Source organism: Gopherus evgoodei, chromosome 10, assembly GCF_007399415.2.
Source record: "Gopherus evgoodei ecotype Sinaloan lineage chromosome 10, rGopEvg1_v1.p, whole genome shotgun sequence".
Classification (NCBI taxonomy): Eukaryota; Metazoa; Chordata; order Testudines; family Testudinidae; genus Gopherus; species Gopherus evgoodei.
In genome coordinates this window covers 67,789,275-67,805,262 of record NC_044331.1, presented here as the reverse complement: position 1 = coordinate 67,805,262, position 15,988 = coordinate 67,789,275, and the positions used below count along the sequence as shown (strand labels likewise).

At 41.6% G+C, this 15,988-nt stretch overlaps 1 protein-coding gene across 1 annotated transcript in view; it reads right to left on the bottom strand.

Moving 5' to 3' along the window:
- Positions 1–4,555: 4,555 nt before the first annotated feature.
- The window catches only part of XYLT1 (xylosyltransferase 1), a 347,177-nt gene continuing 335,744 nt past the window's right edge, over positions 4,556–15,988 (bottom strand). Inside the window, exon 12 of the mRNA XM_030578349.1 lies at positions 4,556–7,247. Coding sequence (XP_030434209.1) covers positions 6,925–7,247 — 323 coding nt within the window. The 3' untranslated portion in view covers positions 4,556–6,924. The remainder of the gene's footprint in view (positions 7,248–15,988) is intronic.

The following is a 15,988-nucleotide window of genomic DNA, read 5'->3' as shown; positions in this document are numbered from 1 at the left end:
TAAGTGCTACCTGGGCCCTCGCATTGGCTAACGTGAACATCTCGTTGTTTCAGTTTAAAATGTTTTGGGCCTGATACTCCTCTCATTCACACCAGTTGTGAATCAGGAGTCACTCCAGTGAAGTCAACGGAGTTAAACCAGTGGAAAGTGGTGTGCGAGGATAATTAGGACCATTGTCTTGTACTCCTACAATGTGGAACTGTGCAATTAACTATTCAAATCTCCCTTTGTACTCAGAATCTTCTAACAGACTGCTATGCAATGTATTTATTATTTCCACCACTCGATAGTAATGAGATGTTTGTGAATGCTCAAGCTACACAATGGAAGAGACTATTTAACACAAGATTTCCATACCCCAGGCTGGATCAACCCCTCACATGCAAAACCTACAGGAGAGGGCTGAAGGGCAGGAAAATCTCAGGAGGATTCCTTTGCAGAATTTTCCCCACATTGTCCTCTCTAACCAATGAAAGGAGGGAGAGCGAGCCCTCTCTCAAAAATCATACTGATCCTCTGGGATCCATGTGGAAGCCACGTACTGGCTATGGAGCCCCAGATCTCCTGCCACTGCTGCATTGTAGTGTGGTCCCACTGTGGTTAGGGGTATCTGTGGCTATTCTGGTGACCTCTTTAACAAAGGAGACCCATTGTGGAGGAAGCTCTGCCAGAAAAGTAACAGAGCGAGAGGCTGTGCTCTCAGGTAATTCCTGCAGAGCCAGCAGGGGAACAATGCAAATCCCCCTGATCCTACTGTTTCCTAATGCTGGGTCATCTATTTCCTAATCCTAACCCCCACGCCCCCCATGGATTCCAACCCCCAGAGAGCACTCTTGTCAGGATCCTGAGGACAGGGGATAACACTGCAGAGTCTACTTTACTTCTGATGCTTGAAGTGTTCATATGAGATAACATCCTAAGCACCCGTAGGACTGTGGTTGGGGCCTAGGATCATTCTTTAGTATAGATGAAATGAAATAATGCATTAAAATGTTACTTCCCCATAGCAAACTGGAGTAAGGAACTTTAGGAGCTGCTAACCACCTCCTGATGTGTTTATCTTTTTCTGTTGTTACTGGATATATTACAAACCCACACCTCTGAGAATGGGGGGAAGATGGTCCCTAATGATTACCAGCACCTTCAGAACATCCTTTTATATATCTTTGCACTCAGCAAATTGATTTGCTTTCAAAAGCAAACTTTTCTGATTTATATCTTGGGTTTCAATGCAGTCTGGGGGAGTTGGGTTACATGGGATGGGTGCATACCTCTCCGAGGAGTTATGAAAATTCCAGTCTATATGTTCAGAAATAACAGATGAACATGTATGGATGCGTGAATTACTCTGTGATCTACAGCCAGCATTTGTTCAATAATAAATCTAAAAGCACTGAAAACAACTAAGCCTGTGGCAAGACAGTTCCTCCCCGTGACCACAAATGGATGTGTTCTCTTTTTGATATACATTACAGCCACAAAAGCTGTGCGGTGGCTTCATGATATAGTGGCCTGCTTTCATTCTGAGGGAGTATTCTCCTCTCTTCCCATTTGTGGGTTCAGGGGAAGAATAGGATTCTTAGAACTCAAACAATTTAAACTCATAAAGGGTTTTGTTTTAAGAGCTCTGTAATACATTGAAATGGTCAGGCTGTAAATCTTAAATAAAAAAGGGGAGAGTCCAGAAAGACTTCTGTTCCAGTTTTTAAAAACTGCCACTCTGACGTGGCTTCATGTTGTAACACTCAAAAGGTTAACGGCAGAAATATCATTGTTTTCCTGACTTCTCCTGATAATACAGATATACAGCATAGTCTAACCTACTTTTACAAGATGGTAAATGCTACCATATGATTAGCAGGAATTCAAATTCAGCCCTGGAAGAAGCTCAACTCAGCTGAAGATAAAGTTTGGACAATTTTTTTAAGCTCTGGAATTCTGGGAAAGGCAGAAGTCATTCACACGGCTACTTCCAAGCAAAGAGAAAGAGGCACTCTGTGGAAGCCAGGGTGCACGGCATTATAGCTATGGGCAAGTTGACAGTTCTATTTCAAACTAAGAGCATGTCTACAGAGCAGCTGGGAGCATGCTTCCCACAGTGGATGTGCTCCAGCTAGTGCACTAATAATAGCACTGTGGCCATGGTGGCACAGGTGGCAGCTTGGGCTAGCAACCTGAGTACAAACCTGCCCGACCCTCTGGCTATGAACATGGGTGGTTAACCCAAGCTGCTGCAGCCACACTGCAGAGCTAGTGTGTGTCTGTCTACCCGTGCTGGGAAGCCCGCTCCTAGCTGCGGGACCTGATTCAACCTTGGCGTAAGGGCTGCAGCTGCCACTGGAATCAATGGAGAGTTGCCCCATAAAGTCCAAACAAAATAAAAAGCTGGGTTTTGTTTTTAAATCAGAGAAGTCAAACCCAAGATCCCATTAACCAGTGCTCCTGAGCCTTAGAGTGACATAGACAAGAAGTTTAGCTTCCCCTTTGTTGTAATATAGAAATACAGTTTTGTCTCAAGCTTATTCTAAGGTTCGGTTTTTCCCTTACCCTGCATTACCTTCTTTTGAAGGCTTTGGATTTTCTCAGTTCTTTGTTTGAATTACTGACTCTAGCGCCCTCTTCCCTAGAATACTGAATAAAAGGGATTGTGATGTTACTGGTACCATTCGATTTGTAAAAGCTGGCCAGAGGCTGAATACACAGTAGTTGATCCTTTGGAAAGTGCTACAGGATCACCATTAATATATCATTAAAGCAATGGTATTTGCAAGTTATTTTGCGTTAAAGCCAGTATCTAGGAAAGTTAATCTGTTATACCCTACGGTATACACCTAGCTCTCTAGACATAGCAATAGAGATATAGCTTATAGTAATACTTGCCAATGAGAAAATTGTTAGTATAGTCTGTCCCTTCAGCTCTCCATATAGAACAAAAATGAGGATGTGATTTCAATACTAAAAATATCACACATTAGAAGCCTACTACATAAACATTATTACTCCATATCCAGTCACATATTATAAATAAAAAGAATTGGTCCACATCTAGAAAATAAACCGTCATTTGAACTGATTTCTCTTAGCCTCAGGGTACAATATCACCACATAAACAGGTCTGCATATCACTAGGATTGACTTCGGATTTAAATCATAAAAAATTGTATGCAGATCTTCTTCATTTTGCCACATTTCTTTCGGGCCTGAATCAGGCTGGTTGATTGTACAAGTGTTGCATGTCTATCTAGCAGCAGGGGTGTGGCGTTTAAACGAGCACATCACTCCACACAGTGCATATGGAAATACTTTCCCCTCCATATGTGCATATGGAAATACACCCTGCCCCCATGGAAGGCATATGGTCACAGCTGGAATCTTATAAAATATCACTAGCCAGCACGCTCTGAAAATACTACTAGAACTTTCAAATGAACACATGTATAACTTGTTTGTTTCATATAAACTGTGGTTCCCTGCTTTGAATTCTCCTTTTTACCAAATGTAAGATCTGTGGAAGTTATTCTCTTCTAACAAGACAGAAGGTTCATCACAGGTATCAAGTGCCTGCTATTTTATAACCAGAAAAGCCACTGAGCAGAACCGAGATCTTAGCAGTACTGTTTTAGCAATAATTTTGGGGCAGGCTCTGTTCGCAAGTGCAAACAGTCTTCCTTGCCATGATTTTTCACTTCATAATTTATAGAACTTTATGACATACTGTCCAATATATTTTACATACCTCTGTATCTGCAGATTAATAGCTATGGTAGAATGTGGTCACTTGGGTCTAAAGCTTGACACCCACCTCAAATAATGCTGTGAACTGAGAAGCTCTTGAAGAGTCTCTCTCTGCTGCTTTTAAACACATATAGAATTTACTCATAGCCCAGTGTCAGACTTTCACTTATGCTAGGCTTGAGTCTAAAGACCGTACTCAGAATCATCCATCCACAGAAGTTTGCCTAAGAAAGATGGCAGGGATCTGACCCTTTATTTTTACTTCTAGTATTTTAATAGCAGCACTGGCATTGCCGGCTTGCTACAGTGCTTGTACATATAGACTCTTTTTGTTATTTAGAAAATAAAATACTATAAAATATTTCTTTTGAGATGTTTACAACATAGCATAAAATGTATATGTCAGCAACAATTTTTTTTTAAATTGTGAAATAGGAACTAAAACAAAGTCCTTTGAATCTGTTATATTTTAAATGATACAAGTGGTAGCTACTGTTCTATCCATAAAAGAGGGACTGGATTGTTTCCAGCTTCTATCTGAGAAATTTAATAATGAGAACTTCCCAACAAAGCACTAAAAAACACTCTTTCTTAATAATAAAGAAGGTATCAAATTTAAAAACCTGGTTCTCTCTCTGTGTGAGTGTGCACGCAAGAGTCCAGATCTCATGAATTCATCAGCAGATTTAACTGGAATGATCTAAAGACTAGCAGAGTGGATGAATCTTATTATTTATACCCTAATCCATGACTGAATGTGGTAATCTCCACTTGATCTGCAGGGCGTTAGCCATTGCAATTCCCACTGGGTCAATGCGGCTAAAACCCTAAATTCATAGAGGAGATTAGTGGTCCCCTGGAGATTTGACATTTGTGATGGAATGTTAGATAAAAACTATTATTTTTAAAAAAGCACGGAAAGAGAAGTATTTCTATTATATAAACCTGTTGGCAATGTTGGTTTGACCACACTCACCACTAGAGCCAGCTGAAAAACAGGAACATTATTTAGACAGAAACTTTCCAACCAGCTCTAACAACTACAAGCTTTTCTAGAACTACAGCTCCCAGACTGTCAAAATCAAGAAGGTGGAAAGAAAAGGAGGTCTGAGGAGGAAAAGGCCTTTCCTTAATAAAGGCAGCTTTAGTTAGTAAGATAAAATCTTCAAGCTGCAAAAGCAGCACCTACTAATTAGTCATTGACTAAAACATAACAAATAAATATCTAAACTGTTCCTCCTATGCATCCACCTTTATTCCAGATAAACAAACATTTAAATGCTCTGCCTTAATGCCAGCACAGCTGACACTGCAATTTCAAGTCCAAAGCAAACTGCAGGAGCTTTAAACCAAATGGAGAAAAATATAACAAGCCATTGAGATGTCTGTTTTATGGTCATTTTGCAACCATTATTTAAAAGAGAATTCAACCTTTTTTTGTGATATGTGGTTATGAAAGGGTCTATTTCCTCCCTGATGTGTGAGCTTAACTCTCATTAGCGGTAATGAAAGTTATACATGCCACAGAAGGGAAAATGGACGCCTTACTTTATTAATTTAAGGGCATTTTATAATTAAACCCATCAAGGTTCCTTGAAGTTTCCGGGTACATTGTACTCAAGGGACCACAAAATAAAAGTGCACATTACATGCAAAATGCTTCAGCTGGAGATGAATTTGCATCCAAGAAAAACATTTTAAAAAGTCCTCAGAATTTAAAATTGGATTTTTTTCAGTGTTGAAAACTCAGGTTCAAATGATAGATCACATCCGTATTTAAAACAGGATGCAGCCTGCCAAAGAGTCAAAAAGGTCAATACACGCAAGATTAGAGCTTGTTGATAATAAATAAATAAATAAAATTAAATAAAATAAAAGCACTCTGAAGAATGGCATTTGATCTCCTTCATTCAATCCATGGCTTCAGTCAGGAATCTCCATTACACTCAAGGTGCCACGCACCAGAACCTTCCAGAGGTACCATGCAATCTCAAAACTATCATTCTTCATGAATGTTGGCAGGTCTGGGACCAACAGAGGCAATTAGTGTTAGCCACGACTTAAAATAGTGCAGAATCAGCTCGCTGCATAATTAGGTCCCAATCTTTCACCCACTGAAATCAATGGAAAAGCTTCTAAACTGAAATAATTAAGGGCCAGATTCTTCCACTTTGACTAACTCAGAGTAGAATCTTACACTGTGAGTTGGCCCACTGAATCCAATCAGGCTACTCCTGGAAAAGGGAATGCTGCCCTGTGAGTAGGAGTATCACAGCCTGGGTATGAGCATCCACACATACAAGCTGCATGCACAAACCCCTTGATGTAGGTGGAATTTGCACACCCGCTTATATGCAGATGGTGCTCTGTGTGGATTTTTTTTAAATGCAGATTTCAGTGGGGACAAGAATCTGGACTTTGGGTAATGAGAATACTGCAAGTGTTGCCCAGCCTTTGTGATGACTGATGATTAATCATAATAGGAATAAAAAATACCTTTTATAACAACTCATTTTGTTCAGAGATCATCAAATAGATGAGAATGTTTGACCTCTAAAAAGAAAGAGGAAGCCTAATTCACCACTCTGTTAGTCTGGTTTCTATGCCAGTGTGATGCACTCTGGTCTGAAACTGGAGTTAACACAATGGTGAATCAAGCCTAGAATTTCTTAACATTATACAAATAGTCAGGGTGTGTCCCAATTTTTTTACATCTTGTAAAACATTTTGACTATATTTTATAGATCATTCTTCCCATGAAAGATATATTGGAGTTTCTGGTTATTTATGTTAGCAAAATAATTAAAATGTAAAATATTCAAAATATACATAGGTGTTTTTGAGAGAAGATATTTTTAGCAGCTGCTCCTTTTTTACCCTCTGAACATACCAGACGTGCTATGTTACCATTTCATAATTGGAGGAAGAAAATGTTGGAGCCTTTTAGATACAAAGTGAATGAAGTAAGGTTGTAAAAGATACAGAGGAGATGAACAGTGCTACTGAAGCTTAGACCAATGGATCTGAAGGAGAAACAATGCCAAAGATTTTGCCAGATTTTTAAAAATTATATATGGAGATGAGAAATAGGTAACAAAATGTTTCATCAAGGTTTTGGAACCTGAAGTCAGATTCATATATAAGCAAGGTTAAATTCTCTTTTAAAATCTGTGCCAAACGTACCAGATGCTACCTCAAACGCCCATCAGGTTTAATGGGACCCAGCTCTGACTTAGGGTCTGGGCTCAAGGAGCTCCAGGCTGTTTGACTGCAAGCCTGCATGACTGGACAGGAAGTTGGACCTGTATTACATACATCCACCGCTGACCATATGCTGCTAACCAAGGTGTCCACCCAGTTCTCCAGCTTGGTACCTATGAGCGCTGCATTCTTTTTTGCCTGGTCCACTTGAGCTGCCTTGACAGGAATATTTAAAACTGGATTTAAGCCTTGGAAGCTCTGCTCCATGTATGCGTTCTTAGGAGGCCCATTATGCAACTTCATGGATTCTTCTGAAAATACAAAAAACAGAGCCATGTAACAAATACAGCATTTGGGATGTAACTCTAGGACCTAAACAAAATGCAAAGGTTACTGGTGCACTAAACTTCATTTTCATGGCATTGACCAGACTGTTGAGATTGTGCTGTGTAACCAGGATGTGTGGTCTGTTGGGCCCAGGCTTTCAGATCTCACATGCTCCAGGTTTTCCCATGCTCAAACAAAACCCCAAATCATGAGACGGCTGCATTATCAGAATAATGAGGAGGTTGGTTTGAAAGTAGTATTATTATCATTAATTCTTTGTATCACCATAGCTTTGACGAGCCCTGGTCATGAGCCAAGACCTTATTAAACGAGGTGCTGTACAAACACAGAACAAAATGAGAATCCACGTCCCGAAGAGGTTGCCCCGGTTACAAGAGAATCAGATAAAATGAGTGAAGTTCAGAACTGGAACTTAAACAACACTCAGTTCTGTTCTGAGCCTAGACTCCACAATTTCCAGCTGGGTTCTATCCCAACAGCAAACATAGATGGGTGGACTGAGTGAATCCCTCAGAGGGTGAAATGAGGACAGCGAAATGAACGGGAGGCCTAGAAAACCACTGTGATCATCACATCAAAGCTAAGTATCAGAGGGTAGCCGTGTTAGTCTGGATCTATAAAAGCAGCAAAGAATCCTGTGGCACCTTATAGACTAACAGACGTTTTGGAGCATGAGCTTTCGTGGGTGGATACCCACTTCCTCAGATGCAGTGGGTATTCACCCACGAAAGCTCATGCTCCAAAACGTCTGTTAGTCTATAAGGTGCCACAGGATTCTTTGCTGCTTTTACATCAAAGCTAGAGGATCAAGGACTGTATTTCAAAGGAGAAAACAGTTAAATAATATTTGGTACAAAAAAGACTGCCAAACTTTTTCAGACTTGAAGTGTTACCTTAAAGTGTTTGATTTGGGGAAGCGGCTGAGACTTGGGGCTCTTTTTTTCTGAACAGATTCACTCCTCCCTATCTTTGAAAGACTGAGGATATGTCACCATACATTTATCAGCTTGACCTGTCTCCAAAAACTGGGTGGTATCAGTCCCAGAACTTGGAAAGATAACATCTGTGTTGGACGGTGTAGGTGGGGTTGATGTAATGAGTGACCCAAGTGTGGTTCCTGGAACCACTTCAGGCTGAACCATTTTTATTGGAAACATATTTTTAATAGCAATCACATTTCAAGCTCTTATGTGAGTAATGCACTGAAACAATTTCCTAATAATACCCTTCCAGTGCACTGTGGTTTTTTTCCTTGCTGTAATTCTTCTAACTTACTAAAATGTGGCCCATTGCCCAAAATCTTAATATTCGGTCATATCTATGAAATTACAAAAAGAAATAAAACAGAAATGAAAAGAAAAATAAACCTACTTAAGACAAATACTAAGGCTATGTCAACACTTCAAATGCTACAGTGGCACAGCTGCTGCTTCAGTGTCGACACTCACTACAGTGATGGGCTGGGTTCTCCTATTAGTGTAGTTAATCCACCTCCCCAAGAAGCAACAGCTAGGCCTAGCTCGGGCCACACCAGGAGTTAGGTCAGCACAGCTACATCTCTTGGGTGTGGATTTTTCAGCCCCCAGAAAGACACAGATATGCCTCATTGACTTCAGTAGAACGATTTGTAGAGTATGATACATGGAAGCACAGTCTGGCACTATGAAAATATTCACTATGTACCTTTTGCAAAGATGCCTTACAGGTGTGAATTCTCAGTTTATACACTTATTTCTTTCAGTTCTCAGTTCACTTCTTGTAACATCAGCACTCAAGTGTTGCATAAAGGATTTGCTTAACTTTGCCAAGATACACATTGTTGAGAACATAAAATGGGCTCATTCAAGTCCCTCCAGGGCTAGGAAAGTCACACTATGTTCAGATTTCTTTTACAGGCCAGGAATCAAAGGCTAGTGTCCACAATTCCTGCCTCATGTCCATGCTGCTCCTTTATTCATCTGAAAGCCTATTTTAGCTAAGATTTTGCCTATCTCCAAACCCATTAGACAAAATAGGCTTGTGCCGTACAGATCTATGAGAAGCGCGTGTCTGACAGAGGACTGTAGTAGGAAACAAAACAAGGACACACAATTCAATTTCCTGCTTTGGAAGCAACTAAATATGCAAGATCGTTTGTAAGCCTATTAATTAAAAGGGAATGCCTAAGCAAAAGAGCAAAACAAACAGAGTACTATAACACTGCACTGACAGAGGTGCTGACTTTCAACTCAAACACAAAACCAAGGAACTGGCCACTTGTTGCAAGACCCTGTAGCACTTTTTGCTGGAATAAGGGTATTAATCTCTGGGTCCTTGACAAATTTGAATTTGAGCAATTATATTTTGACTTCGTAACTCCCGCTTGCAGTTGCATGATATTTTGCACGTCCAACATTAAATTGTTGTGTTGCTCTGTACTATTGAGCAGTTGCTGTGTTGAGTCATGTAGCTTGCTACATTTCAATGGTGAGCAATACAATTTTGGTGTACCATTTGTAAAAGTTTATAGTGCATTTTTAGATGGACTTATGTGAAAGGTATTCACAAAATAGTAGTAGTAGTATATATCTATGAAGGAGAAAATTGCTTAACAGAATACTCTGCTTAAGAGAATAAAACAATATTTCCCATTTGACAGAAGTCCTGTTGTAGCACAAAGTGGAAAGCTTCTTCTTTGGTTTAAAAGACAAAGATGTGGAATTCAATAATTGCACTACTTAGATCTGGCACTTTTCATCCACTGATCTTAAACAGTTTTTCCAAGTTTGGGCATCATTATTCTCATTTAAGACATAAGAAAACCTAGGCACAAAGAGGCAAAGTAACTTGTCCTGTGTCACACAGCTGGTCACTGGCAGAAGTGAGAACAGAACTCAGATTTCTTAACTCCTCAGACAGGATCACGCTGCCTCCCATAGGCAACTTTTGTAAAAGATGAATTATGCTGTGACCCAGGGACCCCTTGATGCCAACTGGCAGAGGACATAAGGGGTGCATAGGGGTTAATAGGCATCTCCTGGCTCGAATGTCTACATAATAGTGCACCAAAGCATGGCATGTGAGGCCTTTACAAACAGCCAATAACATGTTGATCATCCTAATCACTGCAGGTTGTAATATGATATTTATGCATGATATTTAAGGACTTAGGTGTCTATACTGAAAACTATCTTCTTAAGGTATGTAAGTTAAAACAGCTCACCAGAAAGTTCAGGCTGGGGGCAGAAGACAGTTCTCTTCCTGGATGACCATTGTGTAATTTACAATGTGAGTCTATCTGCATACAGAGCCACCAGCAGTTTGCAAAAATTAACAGGAAAGAAGCCTACAGGAAAAAACAACGAGCACAGAGGAGGCTGTCCTTTTAGGAGTACAGACAATGGATTGCTGGAATACATCTAGGATACAGAGGCATATCAAGGATACTTCACCTAGGGCACAAGTTGCCTGTCTACATGTCTTATGACAAAGGGTCACAGCCAATTAGGCTGTAAAATGCTGGGAGAAAGACTTGGGGATATGCTAAACTCTACAGGACCAGGTTAGATAAGGCTAGGCTCTAGAATGCCTGTTATGATTTTATTTAATATGTAGCCATTTGTTCCCATTAAATCTACTTGTTTCTTCTCAAATCTATAGTCTTTGTTAAATACACTTATTGTTTTTTCCACTGTAAACATATCTGTGTGTTAAGGAGAGTGGTGATCCTGAGATGAAACTGGCAAGCTGGGGTGTACTACTCCTTTGGGACCTGTGAATTGTGTGAGCAGCCAGTGGAAGAGGGACTGGACACTCCATGGGGATGCTCAGAGGTTGGAGTGTGCCCATCGCTTTCCTGGAGAGGGACAGCAAAGCCTGTGTAGGCTGAGAGGGGAGTGCTTGCGGTGCCCATGGCTGGTGGAGTTGGGGAGCTGACTCTCGGCAAGCACAGACATTGCTTCCTCACACTAAAGCCTGGTGGTAGCAAAGTGCCTCGCAATCCTGGGTACTCCTGAGAGGCATCACATATGTAGCTAAGGCATTGATAGTGTATATTAAATTGGTATATATGGCTCTGACCTTGCACTCCTCCCACAGGAAAAAAGCAAGGGGTGTAAGATAAATAAAATACATTTTACAGTAAAAACAGTCATGGTCATAACATACTATTGATAATTAATTACTCTGCAGTCACTAAGCCAAATTCTTTGTCAGAGCGTATCCCAGTGAAATCCCTTTGATTTCAGTGGTGGGCATGAGCTGTACATCAGTGCGAAATATAGTCTATTCATTCTAAATTACATTCTCAGGATAAAAATTGTATTTCAGTTTTTGTTGATTCTCCACACTGAGTGCGCACTTGACTCCTCAGTAGCTTTTCCCAGTATAATTTCTCTCTCTCTAATGGCTGTGCATTCCACAGTCTGTTGCAAAGACTAAAACTTCAGCACTCTTTTTTTGGGTCCTTCAATGTGCGGAAAAAAGTTAGAGAGCTGGACAGAGGAGTGGAATGCGTGGCTAGCTTGGTGCATAACATTGTGTTTGTAATTTTTTAAAACAATACAGATTGGAGTTTTTCTTGAATTCCACTGAACCCCTCAGGCAAGGAGGTAATTTTTTATTGACATTTTCTTTGTCTTTTCTTGCTGCAAACAAGACAGCGTTGCATTTGCTCATTGTGAAGCAAATCGGCTTCTTGTCAACTGGATCTGAACTAAATTTCTAAGCAAATCCTTTTGCCTGTAGGGTTTTTCTCTGAATGAGAGCCTAGTGAATAACTCTTCTTCTGAAGCAATGTGTCTGCCTGCTGCTGTTGTTATGTTTATCTGTCACATTACCTCTGGTTTCTCATCAGACACCTGAATTCACAGCAGTTGTGGCACTAGGTGTTACCATCATTATAATCCTTATTGGTGCAATTTGTATTGATTGAGCAACTGCGAGCAATCACTGATTTCCTCCCAAAAGAACTAGCAAAATGAAAGTTTCCCAGTATACATTAAACTGAATGATCTATAAAAATGGATTATTAACTCACTAACATCAAGTAACAGTCACAGGGCACTGGGGTACATATGCAGAACACTGTTATGACCCTTGGGTTGTATCAAAAGGGAGTTGTGGTTGCAGGGAACATGATTCGGAGGAAACATATGGCCTACAGGAAACCAGATTCCTGCCTTGTAGGCAGGAGCAGCAAACAGTTGAGACCCTGGTTCTGGGAAATGACAGATATAGTGTCTCTCCACAGTAGCCAAGAAAGGGCTTTCCCAGAGGCGATGTATGTATCCCCCCTTTCTCAGGGGAGGACAGCAGGAAAGCTCTTTGTTACCAAGTGTTGTGTAGTATATTGACCCCTTTTTTGGGTCTTCTGTTTATTAATCAACCTGCTCTTAGGAAAGGGATGGGGAAAAAACCTGAGCACTTGGGCTTTACTCAGGTTGCCTTTAGTGGTGACTCTGCCTGCAGGCTCACAGTAAGCTAGTTAGCTTTAAGGTAACAGATATTGTATGTGTGTTAAATGCATGAGAATGGATTATCATCACTTCAGCTGGAGAACACTGCAAAAACCTTGCTGTGAGTTTAAGCTCAAACGTAAACACAAAATTGCTTTGGCTTTACTCTTCCCCCTGCTGTTTGTTCTCTCTCAGGATGTCTGAGTGATCACACCCTAACTGGGATGTTTCATATGTAATGGAGAACTTAACACAGCACAGAGGGGACGATGTTGTTGCAGGATAACTGCAGCGATGCGAGCAACAGAATGGGCTAGCCGCCCTGAGTACATGCACCGGGTTTCAGACAGGCCAGTGCTCAGGGTGGATAGCCCGCTCCTCCATTTATGCAGCTGCGGTTACACAGTTATTTTTAGCATGCTAACTTGATCAAAACTAGCACAAGTATGCCTACTCGTGCTTGAAATTACTCCTCCAGATCCAGTGCAGATGGACCCCGAGACTTTGGGTATGTCTACACTTTGGAAGTGTAATTTCCAGCTTGAGCAGGCAGACCCATGCTAGCTCTGGCTGAGCTAGCAAGCTAAAGCACAAATGCATCAGCATAAGGAGCTACCTGCTGTGAGTCCGATCCTGTCCCAGACGATACATATGTACTTGAGGCAACCAGCCCCTCCCGCTGCTGTGGCGACATTTCTTTTTTTAGTTCTGATCGACCTAGAACAGGTATGTCTCTTTGAGCTGGAAATTACATCTCCAGCTTGGAGTGTAGACATACCACAAGTGACCTGCCCAAGATCACACCGCAAGTCTTTTCTGGAGCAGGGAACTGAGCTCACGTCTCCCAAGTCCCGACCACTGGACCATCCTTCCTCTCATACTCCTCCCCATATCCGTCACCTTCCTGCCCTCCCACTTCAGCAAATATCCTCACTGATTCTATTTTAGTCCTTGCACTGTTCCGATGTCCTCTCCCCAGCTCCTTAACTCTGGGTCTCATGTTGATACCTGCCTCTCTGTGAGGAGGGAGAACCAGCTGTGCTGGTCAGGCAGCGTGAGGGGAAATAAGGAGATGATGCAGGACACTGAAAGGATCAAAATGCAGCCAGTGCGTTCTGTGGCCTGCATGATAAATGCCAGGGAGCCTGAGGCAGGAAGGGGGAGAGCTGGTAAATGGAGTTGATGAGAATAGTTTTAAAAAACAACCAAGCATGAGACCTAATAAGCTGCTGCCTGTGATATGTATATGCAGCAGCACAGGATGCCAAACAGCAAGGAGCCATTTTTTACATGCTAACGGCTTCTGAAGTACTAATGGCTTCATGGGATGGAAAAGGGATGGGTAGCTGGAAATGATGGTACATGTGCAGGATAATGGGAGAGAAAGGTGAAGAAGGAGGGAGACACACCAGTTTTCTCTTAACGTTACTGCAACCAACAGGGGATAAAAAATTGTTAAGATTGTGGGACTCAGACCATGCCTGGGATTTCTCTTTCTGCCCCATCAGCAACTTCACCCTCCAAACATATCAAAGTACAACCATTTTGATAATCCCACTATAACAAAGTGCTATGCTCTTTGGAATCACATAGCATTCTTTACATTTAAGTAGCCACCGTAGTGCTTTAACCTATGTAATAACTACAATCGCCTAAATGAACACTAGTTCCTACATAAAACATTTTTCTTTTTGTTAAAACAACCTAGGAAATTCACTGAAAGAAACCTTTTGTTAATGCAGAGTTAAGGTTGCACAGTAGTACCTTGTGCCCTTCCAGTATGTGAAGTTCAGCAAAACTCAAACCTCTGAAAACCAGGAAATACAGAGTTAAGGTACACACAAATATAACCTTAACTCTGCCCTCTAGGGCAATGATCTAATAAGTTCATAACACACATACTCATTGTAACCTTAAGAAACCGTCAATACCTTAACTACACATGATGTTTCCCGGGGTTATGGGGCGCCTCACTACTTCCTGGCTTTAGTGGGAGGAAGCCATGTCTGTGCCTGTCAGGGTCAGCTCCTCAACTCCATCAGCAAAGGGGTCACTGTTTTGTAACAGTTACTCCTTACAGACCTGACAAACTCACTACAGCAGGGTTTCTCAAACAGGGGTCACTGCTTCTGTAGGAAAAGCCCCTGGTGGGCTGGGCCGGTGTGTTTACCTGCTCCGTCTGCAGGTCTGACCGATGGCGGCTCCCACCGGCTGCGGATCACTGCTCCAGGCCAATGGGAGCTGCTGGAAGCGGCGCGGGCCAAGGGATGTACTGGCCGCCGCTTCCAGCAATTCCCATTGGCCAGGAGCAGTGATCCGCGGCCAGTCGGAGCCGCGATCAGCTGGACCTGCGGACGAGGCAGGTAAACACACCGGCCCGGCCCGGCAGGGGCTTTCCCTACAGAAGCGGCGACCTGTTTGAGAAACCCTGCACTACAGCTAGCACAATGCTTTCATGCTACTTATCCATAAATGATGTCCTGTAACGTCTTAAGTGAAAGCCAGGATCATGCTGATCATTAATATTGTTGTGAAATGTATGTACTGATATTATGGAAAAAGTTATATATGCAAAATGAAAATATAGTCCTAAAGTCTGAATCAAGGCAGAGTTGACAACCAGGTTTTTGCCAGACAAAGGATGTATGTTCACCTGTCTGCCTTGGTTGACATGTAAATTAAGTACTGAGAGACAACACAACGGAAGCCCTGTTTGTATATGAAGTCAACACGAGGATGTGATGACAACACAGAGTCAGCACAGCAGGGAATAAGCAGGGGGAGGCATCCTGATTCTGAGGACAAAACAATGAATTTTGGGAGGGAATAAGGAGAAAATAAAAGGACACCTCTTTATCCTGCACCTGAGGAAGTAACTGAGCAGTGTGACTACATTGATGAAAATGGGATCCCAAGCAGTGTAGGATGGAAATGATGCAAGTAAATTTTGGGTGAGATGAAATTGCTCTTTAGACAGACTATTAGCCTGGTAAAAATTAAATTTAGTTTCTAAATAGTGTGCACTGATGTTGTTTTATATGTAACCTTCTGTTACTATTATCCTCACTCACTATCTTTTAACCTTTGATAATAAACATATGATTGTTGCCACTATAAATATAGCTCAGTGCTGTGATGTTACACAGGAGCTGTTCCTCAGTTGTACACACCATATGATTTGATTCAAGGTCCCCTTGGGGATTGAAAACCTGATATTTCTGTGAGTAGCCCGTGACAAGGGCTTGATATCACAGGGGAATGCCCCAGCG